This window comes from Pelecanus crispus, chromosome 4 (assembly GCF_030463565.1).
Source record: "Pelecanus crispus isolate bPelCri1 chromosome 4, bPelCri1.pri, whole genome shotgun sequence".
NCBI classification, from domain to species: Eukaryota; Metazoa; Chordata; class Aves; order Pelecaniformes; family Pelecanidae; genus Pelecanus; species Pelecanus crispus.
This window is the reverse complement of record NC_134646.1, coordinates 24,682,934-24,699,683: the sequence shown is the minus strand read 5'-3', so window position 1 is coordinate 24,699,683 and position 16,750 is coordinate 24,682,934. Positions and strand designations below refer to the sequence as shown.

The 16,750-nt window shown below is 43.5% G+C and overlaps 1 protein-coding gene across 17 annotated transcripts in view; it reads right to left on the bottom strand.

Annotated features, from left to right (window-relative positions):
* Nucleotides 1-16,750, bottom strand: part of ADGRL3 (adhesion G protein-coupled receptor L3) — a 286,653-nt gene that overhangs the window by 14,990 nt on the left and 254,913 nt on the right. For all 17 annotated transcript variants that reach the window (XM_075709711.1, XM_075709712.1, XM_075709714.1 and 14 more), the window contains 3 exons: nucleotides 13,675-13,843; nucleotides 10,701-10,826; nucleotides 8,026-8,122 (listed from right to left, as the gene is read on the bottom strand). In XM_075709711.1, the coding sequence (XP_075565826.1) occupies nucleotides 8,026-8,122; nucleotides 10,701-10,826; nucleotides 13,675-13,843 (392 nt within the window). The remainder of the gene's footprint in view (nucleotides 1-8,025; nucleotides 8,123-10,700; nucleotides 10,827-13,674; nucleotides 13,844-16,750) is intronic.

Here is a 16,750-nt window from a genome sequence, read left to right as displayed (position 1 = left end):
CATGCAGCACCTTGCCCCTGGTGACTCAGCAACTGTGAGCAAGGACAGTGTTAAGCACCAACACTCTGCAAAAGGGATAGGTTCTGGGAAAAAGTGCCATGTCTTAGATTTAAAGCAATGTTCACAAAGAAATGAGATTTCCACACTGGCAGATGATGGTCTCTGAATGGTCACAGAGGCTGCTGCCCCTACCAGGGCCATCCTGGGCTCAACTTCAAGAAGTCCTCTGCATTTACCTCGAGAAAATCCTGAACATCACTGAAAATGGAGCACAAAGCATTTAAAGCATCTCAAGGGTGAGCTCAGATTTAAACAGATGCACCTCTTGCTCCACACCACATCCCCAGTCACACAGTGATGGTACTCACAAGGGCAAAGTGTCTGCAGGAGACGGACACTTTTCTTTAGTCCAATTATTTTTGAACTGTTCAGTGCTCAGAAAAAAAAAATGCAAAGTATTTTTATACCCAGGAATATTTTGATGAGTTCCCTCTAGGCACCTGCAGATGCATTCATGAACAAGGAAAGCAACCACGGGCACCTTGGACAACCTGGGAGTCTGCTGCTCTGAACCTGCCTACCTCACTACCACAACAGAACAAGAATAAAAGAAAAAAAGAGTGATGTGGCAAACTTGAAAATGTGTTTAAAAATTGCAGTGGTCATCACTAACTCTGCCTGCCAACTTGCGTGTTCGTACAGCTACAACCTGCTAATTTAAAATTAAAAAATCCCCATGCCATATAACCAGCTCTCTGAAAGACATAACATGAAAACTGACTGACTTCACAGGAGAAACGGGGGCACTGTTTGCTGCCAACTGTAAAAAGAAAACAAATGGAAAGAAAACAGAAAGTAGTTATTCTCCAATATTTTTAAGCCACACGAAGAGCCATAGGTGTTACTCAGGGCAGGTAAGAAGTGTTTAGACAGACTGTGATAGATCAGTTGATGGCGCCCTCTGAATATCCTATCAAGATGAGAAGAGACATTTCCACCTCTCCCAGAGCTTGGCTGCTTCCTATTTGTTTTATATGCAACATAAATTCAGCAGAAATCAGACTGTCACGCTGGTCACATCAATCCATCAAGAAGTGAATGAGCATCTTGAGAAAGACTGACGCATGACAACAGTAGTGCTTCCATGGTCCAAATTTCCACCCGCTCTCCGCTTTATCTAGGCACCGGTAGCAAAAGGTCAGCATCGCAAATGGGCTACAATGAGCAGCAATCGCTCTTTGAAGTATACAGGGGATGAGGTTTTGAGATCCCTGGGGGAATCTTGACTTGATTTTCCTTTTCTCATTTTGCTCCTTCCTTTTCTTTTTTTTCCCCTTCTTCTCTGCTTGTGTCTCCTTTTAATCACACCAAACTCTGTGTACCCTGTTTTCACTGCTGAATTGCCAAGTTATGTCCAACCCATGACACCCACCACCCCTGCAGACAGCTAAACCGAAGCATCTTCACCTCGCAACACCGAGATGCATCCAGCAGCTCCTGTCTGAGCAGAAAGAGACTTGAGAGGAGCAACCCAAACCTGACTCACTGCAGTGCCCCAGCACAAGCCCACAGCTCCCATCTTCTGGAGTGACAGTCTCCTACCAAAGGGAGAATTTCACCTTCTACTGTGTTTTCTAAATAACTGCTTCCTAAAAATGCAGAATAATATAGCCATCTGAAGATAATTTAAAACTTTACCCACCCTCCCTGCAACACACACAGTCGTCCCTGCTGAGTTAACAGCGCAGATATGATTTCAGCCTGGAAATCACAGCTTAATTATATTTTTGGGTGGGTGGGAGGAATTTGATGGGAGATTTCATTTAGGAAACAATCAGGTCTCGGTTGGGTTAGAAATCAGGATATTAATGTTCTTCATTTTAATTTTCCTCTCTGACTCAGATTCCCACTGTTTGAATTTGAGCTCAATTTGTTCTGTTCATTATGAAGAAATCCACATGAATTTGACATTAAACTGATTATCTCTGAAAACAGTAGCAATAATTTCCCTTTTTCCTGTGTACGTTTCAGATTAAGTCTTTGTGGTTGATATAAAAACACAGGGGAGAAATAATAAAGCAAAGGGAAATCAAGTATTTATTCTGGAGCGCTACTTAGAAGCTGAGACATGCCATGACACATGCATCTGGGAAGAAAAAGCAAGGGGCAGGGGCAAACAATACCCCCATTTCCATTTCCCATTTCAGCCCATTTGCATGGGAACAAACAAGGAGTGAGTATGGCTTTCCCAGGCAGGAATAATATCTGGTGTGCCAATACTGGGGATCTTAGGGCTTTGTGATGATGGCGTTTGCTGGCAAAGGCGTGCTCCCTCATGAATGCACCCTTAGGGCCACAAGGATGAATTAATATTTAAGACTCACCATTCTGCACTAAGAGCTGCCAGAGGACGTGGGCTCCGATCCTGCACCGGCTGTTGGGGTCCTGATGACCCTGATAGGCCTTAGAGGCTCCAATGAGACCCACTGGGGACCCACACCCCGTGCTCAGCCCTGGACACCCAGTCCTCGCCTTGTGTCTGTCTCCTGACTGGACCTTGGACCCGGGTTGTAGCCCAGTTTCCAGCCCTGTCTCTGCCAACTCTCCTGCTGCTCTGGGCTGGACCCTGGACCTGGTACATCCCCTCACTTTGTCCAGGGCTGTGGATGGACCCTGCTACCAGCACCCAGCTCTGCCTGCTGGCTTAAGCCCCTGCGGGACCATGCCCCGTCAGTGAGGGCATGGCTTGTGCTTGACTCCCCCTCAGCTCCCAGCTCTTCTCCCTCATGAAACAGCTCTGCTCTTACAGCTCCCTGATGTTTCTCGTCCTTCAGAGAAGTGGAGCAGCAATGTAGACCACCAAAAAATCCCTCCAGGAGACCTCTGTGGATGAGGGTGGTGGGGACAGTGTGCAGTGCTTTGGGGGTGAGGGGACATAAAGCATATATGCATACAGCCAAAAGACAAGAGGTGCACATACTTATAATAATACAGAGGTTTGTATAGCAAGACTACTATTGGAATAAACTATTAAACTTGCTGTCTAATTTGTAAGCCAAGACTCAGATCATTACAGCAGGAGTACAGCACTTGACCCAACACAACAGTTTCTGGAGTAGTTTCTATTTTCAAAGAAATCTGGTGGCTTTACCCCTAGCCCATTTATTTCCCCAAAGAGGGAAAAACCATTAAGATACTGTAAGCATTTGCCACAGCTGAAGATATAGTTCTCCTTATCTGCTAACTTGAATGGATATCCATAGCTCCATCAGTGCATTCTCCTATAACAAAGCACTGTCTCATACCAGTGACAAACTCTTCTTTGCCTCTGTTGTTCTTGAGCCTAACCAAAACAAGGAACACTCCTTTCTTTAACAGATAACTTCAATTTTTCCTCTGGAAAAAAAAAAAATCACCCCCCCCAACATGAAAACCTGAAGGGTAACAAAGTACCATATAGTTAATGATGATTTTTTTTTTCTCTCCCAGTTGTCTCATATCCAAAGAGAGACAGTAATTACTGTATTACCTCTCACATAAGACATGGATAAAAATAGGCTGGAATTGCATTGCTGTTTCATGCTATGACTGCTTGTTTGCAAGGCTGTCTGAGCTATCCATGTGCTTTTTGACAGTAATGCTCCAAAGGTGCAAACAGACCTATCCCTCATGCTCCTGAGGTGGTCACTTGGATGTACCCAAAGCTTGGGTCTGTGCTGCACCATCAGAGCCCAGCAGTGCTCATGCTCACAGTGGTCCTTTGCAATCTGCTCCTTTTGATATCACCACTATTCTGCGAGACATCTGCATTTCCTTTGCTGACTCCATCTGTGGGTACAGCACAGGTCCATGATTAGATTACCAAAGTACAAATACAGCAGAACTGGAATAACAGTAATGCTGTTAATTGCTTTTAATCTCTAGCTCTTTTTAAAAACTGTCCTTAGCCCAAGTACCAAAAAGACTGCTGTTAACAACCAAGCAGACATCTGCTCCACTTTCTCCTCATGAACCTAACACAAAGGATAACTCTGCCTGTTGCTTTCTGTCCTTTGTCTTCATACCTTCTACTTTTCAGCCTTCAAGGTAGTAAGTTTTAGCCAACAATCCATCCTACATGCATCCCTTTTGGTCCAGTTTTTCAGCATTGCATCCAAGTGCCTGTATCAAGACGACTTACACCAAATACCCTACAGGCAAAGGGAGACTTCTTTTTTCTACTCATGAAGTAATCAGCTTGGTTTGGCTTTTACAACCCTGCAAGTTTTCAGCACTGGGAAAAGAAATGTAGAGCACAGGCTGGATGTGAAATAGATGGCAGAAATATCCAGCCCAACCCACGGTGGGAAAAACTGGGCAAGGTCGCAGAGTGGGAGTGTAAAGAGCAGGGATTCCCCTGGATCCTGAAACAGAGTCCACGACCATGGTGCGGACTGGCACGCTCTTCATTTGATGGTAGAAGAGGAAACCCATGGCCAGTTTCTGTTCCCTTCCTCCTGATTTCAGTGGTATAATAACCCTAAATCCACACCATTCCTAAGCCATAACAAGCAGCAAGGGGAAACAAAGCCTGAAACATTTTTGACTAATCTGTAATTAGACGTTACGTTCAGGAAATATCTGAAATGGTCGTGTATGCTTTAGGAGTCAAGAGTGAGTGTAGTTTTCATTACAGAACACATTATGTCAGGCAAATTTGGGGTTATGCCTGAAATTCCTGGTATGATAAATGAGAATTAGAAAAATAGCATTATGGCAAATTATTTTGGGGGGCAGGGGTAGTAGATAAAAGAGGATGTGGAGCCAAAAAAAGCCATAAGCAGTGTGATATCTGCTAAATCAGAAAAAGACACATGTCTTTGCACCAGGGGAGGTTTAGGTTGGAAATTAGGAAAAATTTCTTTACGGAAAGGGTGGTCAAGAATTGGAACAGGCTGCCCAGAGAGATGGTGGAGTCCCCATCCCTGGAAGTGTTCAAAAAAAGGGTAGATGTGGCACCTTGGGACATGGTTTAGTCTAGTCTACCCTTGATTGGCTTAGAGTAGACTTGGTAGTGTAGGTTAATGGTTGGACTGGATGATCTTAAAGGTCTTTTCCAACCTAAACGATTCTATGATTCTATGATCCTAAAGGAGGGATGTACAAACACAGACACCATATTCCAGACTGATGCCTAAGAGCTTCATGGAGGAAGAAGAGGGGATGGGATGGTATAGAGAGGTGCTGGTCATCATACAGGAATATGGATAGAGCAGTCTTGCCTGGGATGTTATCAAGTGGCAGGGGACTGCGAGTACTGTGAATGTGATCAAGGAAAAAAAGGCTTAAATGAGAAAGTCCCCCAGTTGGAGGATGTCTCACTGCTTTCTGCTCCCATGACAGAAACATGAAAACTCAGCGCTGGCCCAGGACACGGAGAAGTGGAGTCAGGCCAGGACCTGGAGGATGGGGGGATTCTGGGAAGAAAGGATCATTTTCTCTCTGTTTTAGAAAGGGGGCTGCTGTCTGAAGGCTCTGGGAAAAATACCAGCACACAAAGAATACTTAATTTGGGATAATACAGATACTTTCATGCAACAGGTGTCTAGGCTGAGAGGACTGGAGAGGGACTTCTGAACAGGCACATGAGCCTGTTGTATCAACCTTGGGCAGGCAAAGCTACTAACCATACAATTCAAGGCTCGCACTTGACTCCTCTGAGCTTTTATTGCACACTTGTAAATAAAACATTAATGAAACAACTTTAAAGCTTGATATATATTAAAATATTAAGTAGAAGACAAGAACTGTGAAAACCATATTGCCCCACTGGTCTGCTCAGGCTGCAGCTCTCTCTGAAGAGACTGAAGAAACAACCTATGCTCTATGCAAAGCCCTAAGACCACGAACATTTCTTTTCAGCTGGAACAAACAGGATAAGGTGTGAAATATCTGGGGCCCCATGCAATTGCTGTCAGGTGTATTTTCCTAGGAGAACTGACCACCTGCTGCTTTGGAGATGCTAACTCCCAAAGAAATGTTTTAACCTCTGTTTTGCAGATACTTCTGTCTACCAGAAAAGAAAAAAAACCAACAACAAATATTGTGCCTGCTTGTGTGAAAAAGAGGGAGGATGCCCCTGTATAATAGTACAACTTATTCAAGTCACTTAAGTGTCCCACCTAAAAGGCTGCCCTTCCAAGACAGTTATCAGGCTGCTTCTGTAGTCAGTGGAGAGATTCAGGCCCTTTGGGTGATTCATCTCATCTGATGCTACACAAGGTAAATAGCTGGCTGAAGTCCGCTTTGAAGATGCCTCCCCCAGCAGTTAATTTCCCAAATGACCTTTAAATAACAGGCACACCTAGTAACAGGCTCTCGCCACACTGGGATGAAGATTGGCCACTTGAAACCTCTTTACAGCTTTCCCAATTTATGGTCATACTCCCTTCTTTGCATGGAAAAAAAAGCCTAAACTGAAAAAGGAGAGATGCCTTTCTTCTGCCGACAAGCCCAGAAGATCCTGTTTGCTAAAGCATTTCCCTTTGTAGCCTTGGCTGCATCAGAGAGCAAGTCAACTTCTGTGCTAACTAAAGGAGCGAACATATCATGCATAACACGTTTTGGTTTGCCACCGAGCAATGGATGGCTGAAGGAAACAGCGGTTCTTGCTGTAACCTTTGTGCGACAACCGATACCCATCTAAATTAGCCCCAGAGAAGCCTGGCTGTAGCTCTCCAGTCTTTGATGCAAAGACAGAGAGAGGTGCAAGGGCAACGCATGTGGATAAATGAGGCATTTGCAGTAACAGCACCTTATAGCTGTCTTTATCAATGAATCTTCAGTGCAAAGTGATATCCTGGCACAAAAACCATGAGAGTGGATTGAGGGAGGAAAGTACATCTCCATGTTAACTACACTGCCTTCCCCTTTGCACGGATTTGGGTGATACATATAATGTTCAGAGAACTGAATCATATACCCCTAGTTCCCCAGCACTCAGTAGTCAATATTACTAAGAGCACAGTCAAAATCCTTCAAGCCTATCCTCAGGCAAAACTCACCCTAAAATCAGTGCGAATTCTGGGTGAATAAAGACTGAATAAGAACCAAAGTCCCAACTCAATTCTCAGTTGAGCTTTGCAGTCCAACCATCAGGACTTTTGATTTTCACCATCATGAGAGAACAGCTGGTCCCAGTAATCCCAATTCTACCTTCTCTTGATTCCAGCATCAACTGGGCAGATACACAAAACAGAATTTGGCATCTGGTTGCTCAAGGCTAAGCTATAAAGTAATTGTACTGGAGGAGAAAGAAACCAATCTCTGAGGATCTTTTTCCGGTATTCCCTTACCGTTGTTTTCCTGCAACTCCCTGAAAAATCATTTTTTTAAAAAGGCTGTTCAGATTGCCTCCTGTGCCAGGCACCACATTTTGTTTGGCCTATATGTTTCTGATAGCCTTTCCTCTGCAGATGTCTATAAAGTTCACATCAGTCAGTTCTTCAAACTACGTATATTAACATCAACGCAGATTATTTTGTTCCAAGCACAGTTTTTTCGTACATCTCCGCTCTGCTGTTCTTTTTTGCTTCTGTAAAGGTGACAGTATTGCTACATACCCGGGACCATCAGGACTCCTGTGATGCTTAACACAGGCTGTACAGTACTGTAACAGCCCATTTTCACTGTCAGCAATGAGGCCTGACACCTCAGCAGCTTCTGGCACTAGCAGTTTGCTGAGGGAAAGGGGAGATTTCTTTTCAACTTCATTTCATTTATCTTTTCTGCTTTTCCTAACTCCTTTCCAGAAATGACCATTCTTGAAAATGCATGTGTAAAAATAAAGAAAGAAAAGGAAAAAGAGGCAACAACCACCACAAAACCTCCTTCCAGTTATCATTGTAACATTTCTTATGTGGGATAATAGGGCCCAGTGCCGTTCGAGGTGAGGAGGAGAGGGGAGGGGGGGTAAAGGGTCAACACATTTGAGACTCCTTAAAGTCATTGCAAGAGTTAGAGATATGAAAAATAGTTTATAATTACCTCTGTTGAGTGAAGCTGAACTGTTTATATCTCCAGTAATAAAGGAAGACTCGGACTGCTTTCGAACTGTGTCATTCCACATCCTACGAATCCGGCTCTGAAGAGGGATTGAACCACAGCAGGTAATGAATTTTTAGCAGCTGCACATAGGTTTCTTTCTGCCTCACTGAAGATGGCTATTGACATGTCTAGCTCAGGATGAGACTTGTTTCTAGCCAGCTGTAAGCAAGTGGTTGCTGTTTTGCAATAACTCGCCTCATGCATGCCAGACCCTGCCTGCCTAACTTCGTAACACAAATGCCTATCTCAAAGAAGAAGTGCCTAATTGGATTGCTTACATCTTAATTAAAAAAAGCAATAGAAGTCGTATACGAGAGAAACCCAGACCCATGTGAATTACAGGTTTACCAATATAGCACCAAATAACAGAAAAATAACTTACATCGAGAAGCACACATGTGTCCCACACTATCTCGGATAGCTTGTGTCTTATTTTTTGTGAAGTGTAACAGAAGACTTGATCTGTGTCTTGGTGTCCCTGAATGAACAGAAGTTTTCTATACCTACTATCCATCTTGGGGAATATCAGAGGGAAAAAAAATCCCCCACAAATGAATGGCTTCTGTTCCCCTGCTGAAAAATCTGTGATGGTTTTGCCATCTGTGGTATAGCTTCTGCTTCTGGGAAAACAGCGTCCCAAATACTTCTCTTCTGTTTCTCAAATATGCTGTGGAGTATCTACCTCTGTGGCTTTTACACCAGTGTCTCGCTCCTCCCCAACTAGACCTTGCAAAAGATCAAAAAATCAGCCAATATGCATCTTGCGAGTGCTTCAACCACAATCCCCATGTGAACATGACTGGGGAACCCAGGTGTCCAGGGGAAACTCTCCCTCACCTTATGTCTCAGAATATGATGGACGTGTCCCATGGCTGTGTGAAAGTGGTGCTAGGCAGTCTGGGCAATTGGGAAGGCTGGTTCCCACCATGACAGACCATGTTTTTCCTAATTGCTAAAAATCCAGTGCTTCCCGTAGTGGGATCTTAGCCGTGCAAGATCTTCCAGGGCTTACTCATGTGGTCACAGCTGAAAAGTACCTCCTAGTCTACTCATTAACTATGTAGTAACGGCATCTCCTGATCATGCATTAGCCCTCTATAAATGGAAGCGCAATGTGACATGAGGCCCATGCACTTTTACAGCAATTATTATTCTGTTTCCTAAGTGCTTTTCAGAGAGAAAAAGGATCTTATGAGTTTTTCTCCTCTATTCAAAAGTTAGGAGTCAGATGCGTTCAACAACTCAGACTGATCTCCATCCACTCTCCATCACCCGTGTGAGGTTCCTCCTGCCTAAGACAGGTCTCAGGCACTTACATACTTCCAATGACAAACTTCCTCAAGCAAAGTAATCTTCCTTGGTACCTCAGACCTTGCCTGCCATGAGGGGACTGCTGCCAGACTCAGTTCACCCTCCAAAGGGCCTGTTTTCTTGTTCTGAGACTGCCAAGAGGGAGGGCCCATTAAAGTAAAATCTTCTCGGAGAGGAGGGCACCTACCCAGTAGCTAAGTTAAGTAAAACCAAAGGCTTTCAAATCAGCCACCTAAATATTGCTGGATATAGTGAGGTTTGGATATTATTCATTACTGTGGGATTTGATGGCCTGCTGGAGAGAGGTTCTATATTCTATTGCTGTTATTTGCCCTGCATAACATCCAGACCTATGTAAATGCCAAAGTGGAGCTCTTGGATGACATCTTGGAAACCTCTGAAAATAAATAATAATTTGCTCCAAGACATAAATCGCAAATTAGGTTTTCCTGGGAGGTTATAAACTGTTACTCGCTGCATGTCTTTCATAATTTAATAGTGGAACTGTCATGTATAATTACTTCCATTAGTAATACTGAATAAATTTGTATTTGGTTTCTATTGATTAAGAAGTAAGCTTCTTCATTTTATATGAACTGTTTGTTCATAAATCTGCATCTGTATTTACAAGTTAGCTTCAAAATTGCTAAGTGCACAAACTACACAAAACCTGAATTTTCAGGTGACCGAAGTGTAACAAATCCAGTATCTTAATAAGATAATCTGACCCCAATGGATTCTTCTAAGAGGTCTATAAACTAAGGCAAATTGAGTGAGGCAAGGAATTGATCAAACCACTGAATGCCAGAAAGCAAGCCCTTTCACTGTGAAGGCTATTGCAAGACTCTTGTAGTCTTTTTTTAGCAACAAAAATACTTGGTTGTTATAGCATCATTCCTGTATGTGGCAATAGCAGTGACAACAACCTTCAGCTCATGATCAAAGGACGTACTGGGATGTAGTGTAGCTGACAAAATGCTCCCACCTCCTGATTCCCATGGAGAGTGGGCAGGACAGTTCAGGTGATGACCACTCACCTGCTTCTGGAAGGTAAATTTGGACTTTTTATTCTCTTCACAATTATTCAAAAGGTTCTTGGAGAGGCACTAATTGCTATCACATCCCAGGGAAAGCCACTGTGTTGAATTCAGGTCCGGGAGGGAGAGAAATGTCTGCAGGTGCACTGGGGAGAACCCTAAGGCAGCTCCTTTGGTGCTGAGAGGAGCTTCTCTCTCAGCACAGCTGTGAAGGGTATTGGCGTGGTGGTGCAAAGCATTGGGGCATGGACAAGAAGCGTGGGTTACCTGTGAGCCTGTGGAATATCTTCCAGGTGTCCGTGACCCCGAGGTTTTTCCTGAGCCAATAGAGCTCTCTGTACTTTTTCCACTACAGCAATGCGTGCGCAGGCATTTTCCATACTCTTTACGTACCTAGCCAAGGAAAGAGCAACGGTGGTTAGCAGGAAGCTCCTCCTCCAACCTACCACCTTCCAATTTTCAACACGGCCCCTGATTTTTCCTCAGTGGTTCATTAGAACAATAGCTGTTGCAGTACGTGGGGAAGAAGCGTATTACACCTTGCAGCTGAATGCTCTTGATACGTGAGCTCTCCATTTATGATGGCGTAAGAGACTGCTTTTATGCAGCAAAGCTGCTCATTGACACCAGTCGGTTGTAGCTTCCTCTGAGGCACATCAAAGGAGCACAGGAGAAAGTACAGATACACTATTTATGACTGAAAATTAATATACTCATAGATTTGATATAAACTAGCATATTGGCGCATCAAGGTACTAAAAGTTATTGCTTCTGGCAGGGGACTAAGAAGGAAAATTCCAAAATAAACATATAAGAGCCATTGATTTTTTTTTTTTAAATTATTTCTTGCAGTCAAATTGAAACTTGAGGAAACTGTGGAGCCAGCAGCCCTAGCGATTATATTCCCCATGCACAGGGGTGGCTGGAGCCTGCCTTCCCACAGCACTGTGCAAGCCAGTCATGTTTTAAATGGGCATCGCAGTCAAACCAGGCCAACTCCTTGCCTGGAGTAAAGCCGCACCACCTCCTTTGCTTCAGGGGAACTACACTGACTTGTGCCAGGACAGTATCTAAGCTTTGACTGAGCTTCAGGTGTGACTTTTTATGGGCAGCAATACCCAGAAACCAGATGGGACAAGACTGAAAACGAGCGGACTGTACTGAAAAGCCAAAAGCAGGTCACGCTGCCGAGTGACAAAAAAAGAGCCCCAAAAATCCCATGCATGTCCAAAACACGAGTTGAGGTTCCTTGGAGCCATGGTTAGCCATGAAATTTTGCCAGACTATGTATAAGCATTTCAAAACTCTGTGAAACAACTGTTTAAATAGCAAATTACAGCTTTTTCATTAGGCTCTTCCTTAAGTGCTTGAGACAAACACAATACCACGAGTGCCCAATATGCTCGAGTGCCTAATCAATCCTTTGCTGAGAGAAAATAATTCAATTGCTTTAATTAGCCACCCACTGCTAGCCTCTCTGCAGCTTTTTGCTGATTTTCTAGTCCGTGATAGATAGGAAAGGAAAGGATTTTTTTTCCCCCCTCCTCTTAAATAATTCCTCCCTCAGCTCTTGGGTCAGAGAGATGCATCCACCTCACTGCAAGGTACCAGCTGCATTCTCCTTCCCACTATGCAGCCATAAATCAGGAGTGATCCCACAGTCATCAGTGATGGTTTAAGTGTGTAGACCGGCTTGAGACAGAAAAGAGAATGGTTCTTCCACGCTAAGTGAGCACCCTGATAGCCAAAGAGGCTGCGGTGCCATGCTCGGATGCCAGGTGAGGGACCGACCCTTTGCAAGATGCATTGGAGGTGAGAGGATGGACCAGTGAGAATGGTGCAGAAATTAAAACTGCTTGTCAAAGAGGCACCTGCAGGTTTAATTAGCGACAGTGATGCTTCCAATATTCTTATTATCATCTTGCCTGGAAACTTTCTTGCTGAAAGTTTTGGGATCATCAGCAGGCAGTTGCATCTAGATAAAGCTTTTAAGCTTTTTAAGTTGCACAAATTTGAGATGAAATGACAAGGACAAAACTCTGAACCCCAAAAGTCTTCCTTTGGTTTCAAGAATAACATTTTTGCACAGCTCTGCAGATCCTTCCAGAGGCATCGCTTGCAGAGCTCACTTGCTGTGATGAATTTTGCTTATGTTTTCATAGGTCAGATCTCCCTTCCCTATATAGGAAAATGTGGGTAACACAGGAGCAAGCCCAGGGCTCTCAGGTGGAGAATAGACCTCGACATGGCCCTGACTTTACCCAGTAAGCCATTTCACCAAAAGCCACTGGTTACACTGAGAAACTGGGACCCAGATGTATCGATGTATACACTCTCCCCTATGTTTATACTGGATAAAGAAACTGCCCTTCAAAACCAGGATGAACATAAAAATTTATCAGCAGACATGCACAGAATTGGAGAGCTCTGTAGTACTGAATTTCAGTGGAAAATAAAATGGTTCTTAAAAATATTTATTACTGATTGTCAGAGGCTGTAAGTTTGATCCACATATACACACAGAGATTTTTATTTTGATTTTTTTTTCCCCCCCATAGCTTACCTAAGTTACTCCGCTGTTATCTTGCAAATGTTAATTGGGGCATACTTCAAGTTCCACCAAGAAGCACTTACTGTGCTTGATTTGAGGAAGATTTCCAAAAGCCCACGTTAGGACCAAGCAATATAAAGGCTAATGAACTGTTGCAGAGCTCAGGCCCTTCAGTTCTTAAAAAAGCAAGGGAAGCAGCCCCTGTTACACACCATCAACCCATATATGCTGCTATGGAAAGGGATGATTTCCTGCAGAACTGCAAATGAGAATGTAAAGCTTCATTTTGCTGCAAGCACTAAGTCATGCAAGGACCCTCTGCATGCTGGTGGAGTCATTCCCGTCTCACACTGGCATATGGGAAAGGAGAATCTGGCCGATAGCAGGCAAAGCCCTTTTACAGGTTCACTACTGTAAAGCCTTGCAAGCTGTCAGCTGCCTTTTCCCTTGCCTCCGATGCGCTCGTCGCCAGTGCCCGGGCTGCTGAAATGCCACTGCCACATATCTTCGTTATCACCTCATTCCCCTGCATCTTGCTGGTTTCCTGTCTAAATACCACCCTTATTAGGTGCACAGAGATAAATCTGCCTGAGAGGAATTCAGGGCACACAGATTATGTTATGCTGTGGTTGTTAGGCAACAAAACACCCCGTTACCACCTCTTTTGCTGCTGGGAACCATCTGTCTTACCTTTTTCTGGAGGACACAATGGAAAATGAATATAAACATTCCCTGCAGAGAATTGAATATGGTGAAGAGATACGCCATGATGACTGTGCTTTCATTAATATACATGAGTCCGAATGCCCAGGTCAGTCCTAATAGGCAGAGTAGGGCTATTGCACCTATAACCCAGGACCTGTTAGGAGAAACAAAAAAAAAGAAAGGGATTAGTTTTTCATCTACAAAAGAAGGCACACGTCTACAAGTAGGAAGACTTTGCTGGTGGTTTTAGTGAAAAAGAAAATAGCATATCAAAATGAGTTGTAGGGAGTTTTGTCTTCAAGCTGGATGCAGTTTACAAATCTTCAAGCTTGAGGAAATACACAGAAATGGAAAAGTTATGAGCATAGAAATTTATCATAACCAAAGCATATTTGTAACCACAATGTTTCTTTTCTTTTTTTTGTTTTTCTGTAAAAGCAGCATGTATGTAAATGACATGTAGATGCTATTTTTGCAAATGGCAGGAAAAGAAAATAAACCAACCAAAACAACAACTCTAAATATTGCTTTTTTAGTGTCCACTGGTTTCACTGGGGCAGGAGTGCCAGCTGGATTAGCTTCTTTACGCTTAACACCAAGTCACATGTATTGCTGCATATTAGCTAGTCTCCTATATGCCTGTAAGCCAGATAAACAGCTACAAGCAGGTGGGCAAGCCCTCACCACTCGCCAGATCAGGTCCACACAAGAAGGCCCTCTGCGATGCTGCTTCACATTTCTTCCACCCTGTGATGAGGGGAAATATATATACACATATAGGCGCTCACACACCATATTTGCTAAAACAGTAGTTGCTGCCACACTTCTGCTCGGAGAAAAGGAGGGACAATCCTTCTTTGTATCAGCTGCAAAGCTAAGATTATTGCTTGCTCCACCCCGAGAGGGAAGCGGGAGTAGGGGTGCAGCCACTGCTTGGCCCCAAATGTGGTTCAAGCAAATATGGGTAGCCTGCAGTTTCTGCTTGCTTTCTTGCAGTGACTTTCTCCTTGGACAGACAGAGCTGTGGACATGGGACTGCTGCTGCATGTTATTTTTTTCAGTGCACTTTCAGGGAAGCTGGAAGATCTGCTGGGATGGCAGGAGAAGTATTCCATGTCACCCTGCTAAATAACATTTAGTCATCTGCTAAATTAACTTCTCAGAGACTGATCTTCCAATACCAGGACATTAGATAAAGTGTGACAAGCAGGATAGGAACTGGGTCCTGCCTCTAGCCATCTCCCTAGTTTCCACATGCTAAATTACTTACAACTTTAAAGGAATTGCTGCTGCACAGGGGAGGAAGTCAACTTCTAGCTCAGAGGAAGTGTGTAGCAAGCAGCACTGTGAGCATCCCTTTGTCCTTTCCCTCAAGGCTTTGATTTTCTTCTGTCTTCCCCTAGTATCATTAGGTGTAACATCATAAAAATGAATGCAATGATACCCAATCTGTGCCCCCCTTCCTCACCGTTTAACCCTTTGGTTCCCCAAAGCAGACAAGCCTGCAGCCAGTCAGCACCTCTGCTTCCCTGTCTGCCCCAAAGCAGCCTGGGATGCTGCAGAAGGGCTCGCAGGGACAAGGACCTGCCTACATTTCTAAGCCCCTTCAGCCTTGTAGAAACTTGGCCAGGGTTTGGGCATAGTTGGGCTTCCATCTGCTAAGCAGAGCATGGGGAAAGGGGGAGGAAAATGAAGCAGCAGCAGCTTGGGGGAAAAATAAGTCCTGCAGAGGTCAGGCAGGCAACGTCCACTATGGAGACTCCAGGGCAGCTGCAGCCTTGAATCCTTTTCCTTTCAGCAGGGCTTGTCACAAACAGAAGCACACCAATGTTGTACTCATGTTTTCTGTTGTTTTTTTCTTTAGGTATTAGAACAAAAATACAGCATTAAGTCTTCCACAGAAGTTTATAAAATATGTATTATTTAACCACACAACCAGAAGAGCTCCCTAAGGTAAGCGCTTATTAAGGCAGTTCTTTAAAAATCACTATTATGTATCTAGCAGACCAGAACAGCTCCTTTGAAGCATTTCCAGTCAATCCCGCTAATAAATATTTAGCATGATACAAACTGAAAATGCACTCTCAAAATCCTTCAGAAAGGTAGCCACTAGATGAAGTTTACAGCTTTAGCTGCTTGGTATATTTTTCTCCCTGAGACTCCACCATCAGTGAGAGCACATTATCATCTTAATTGCATGCCAATTTAAAAAATATAAATATTTTTTTCTTTAAAAAAAGAACAACAAATGAAGTGGAAAACACTTTTTTTTCCTTCCCCCTTCTCCTCCACGATTAAAAGCCTCCTGCATTTACAGAGTCTTTTAAAAATGATTCCCAGGATATCAGAAAACTATTCTGCTCTGAAGCACAGCCAATTCTTGAACCCAATTACAGAGCCTTTGGCTGCAGAGGTGTGCAGGAGCAAAACAGTTATGTAGTGGAAATATGCTACCTTCAGTGATGGAAAGGAATCTGTGGGTTAGAAGACCCTCAACAGTGCAAACTGCACGCATTAACAATGTTGTGCTTCAGAAAACAAGACCTGGAGATAAAGAGGGTGTGGAGATTACTTTGAAAAGCTCCATCCCGTATCCGCAGAAAAAAAAAAAGAACCAAGCGATGAAAGAGAACATGGGAATGATGCTGCAAGAATGAACACAAAGGACTCTTCACCAGAAGAACAAACTGAAAGTCTACTGCAAAGTTGATTTACTTCTATTTCGTGCTACTGCACATTACTTTTTGGTTGCAGAAGAAAAAGCACAGATGCCCTAAGGCATGTAATTTCTAGGCTTTTTTGGCTTTCTTTGCAGGTTTTTTTGGTGCAGCTTGTGGGTTTTCTTTTGCTCTTTGTACAGACTTGCTGTTGCTCTTTCACAGTTCTTTTCTGTAGTGCAATTTTATAGCAATAAAGAAACAAAACCATCCATGTTTTGGTGTAATTGAAAAATCTGAGATTTACAATTAAGGACAATTAGGTACTCCAATGAGTAAGGAGACAGTCTCCAATGCACTGAATATGGATTTGCTTGCACTGCTCCCATTAACTAGAACAGGAA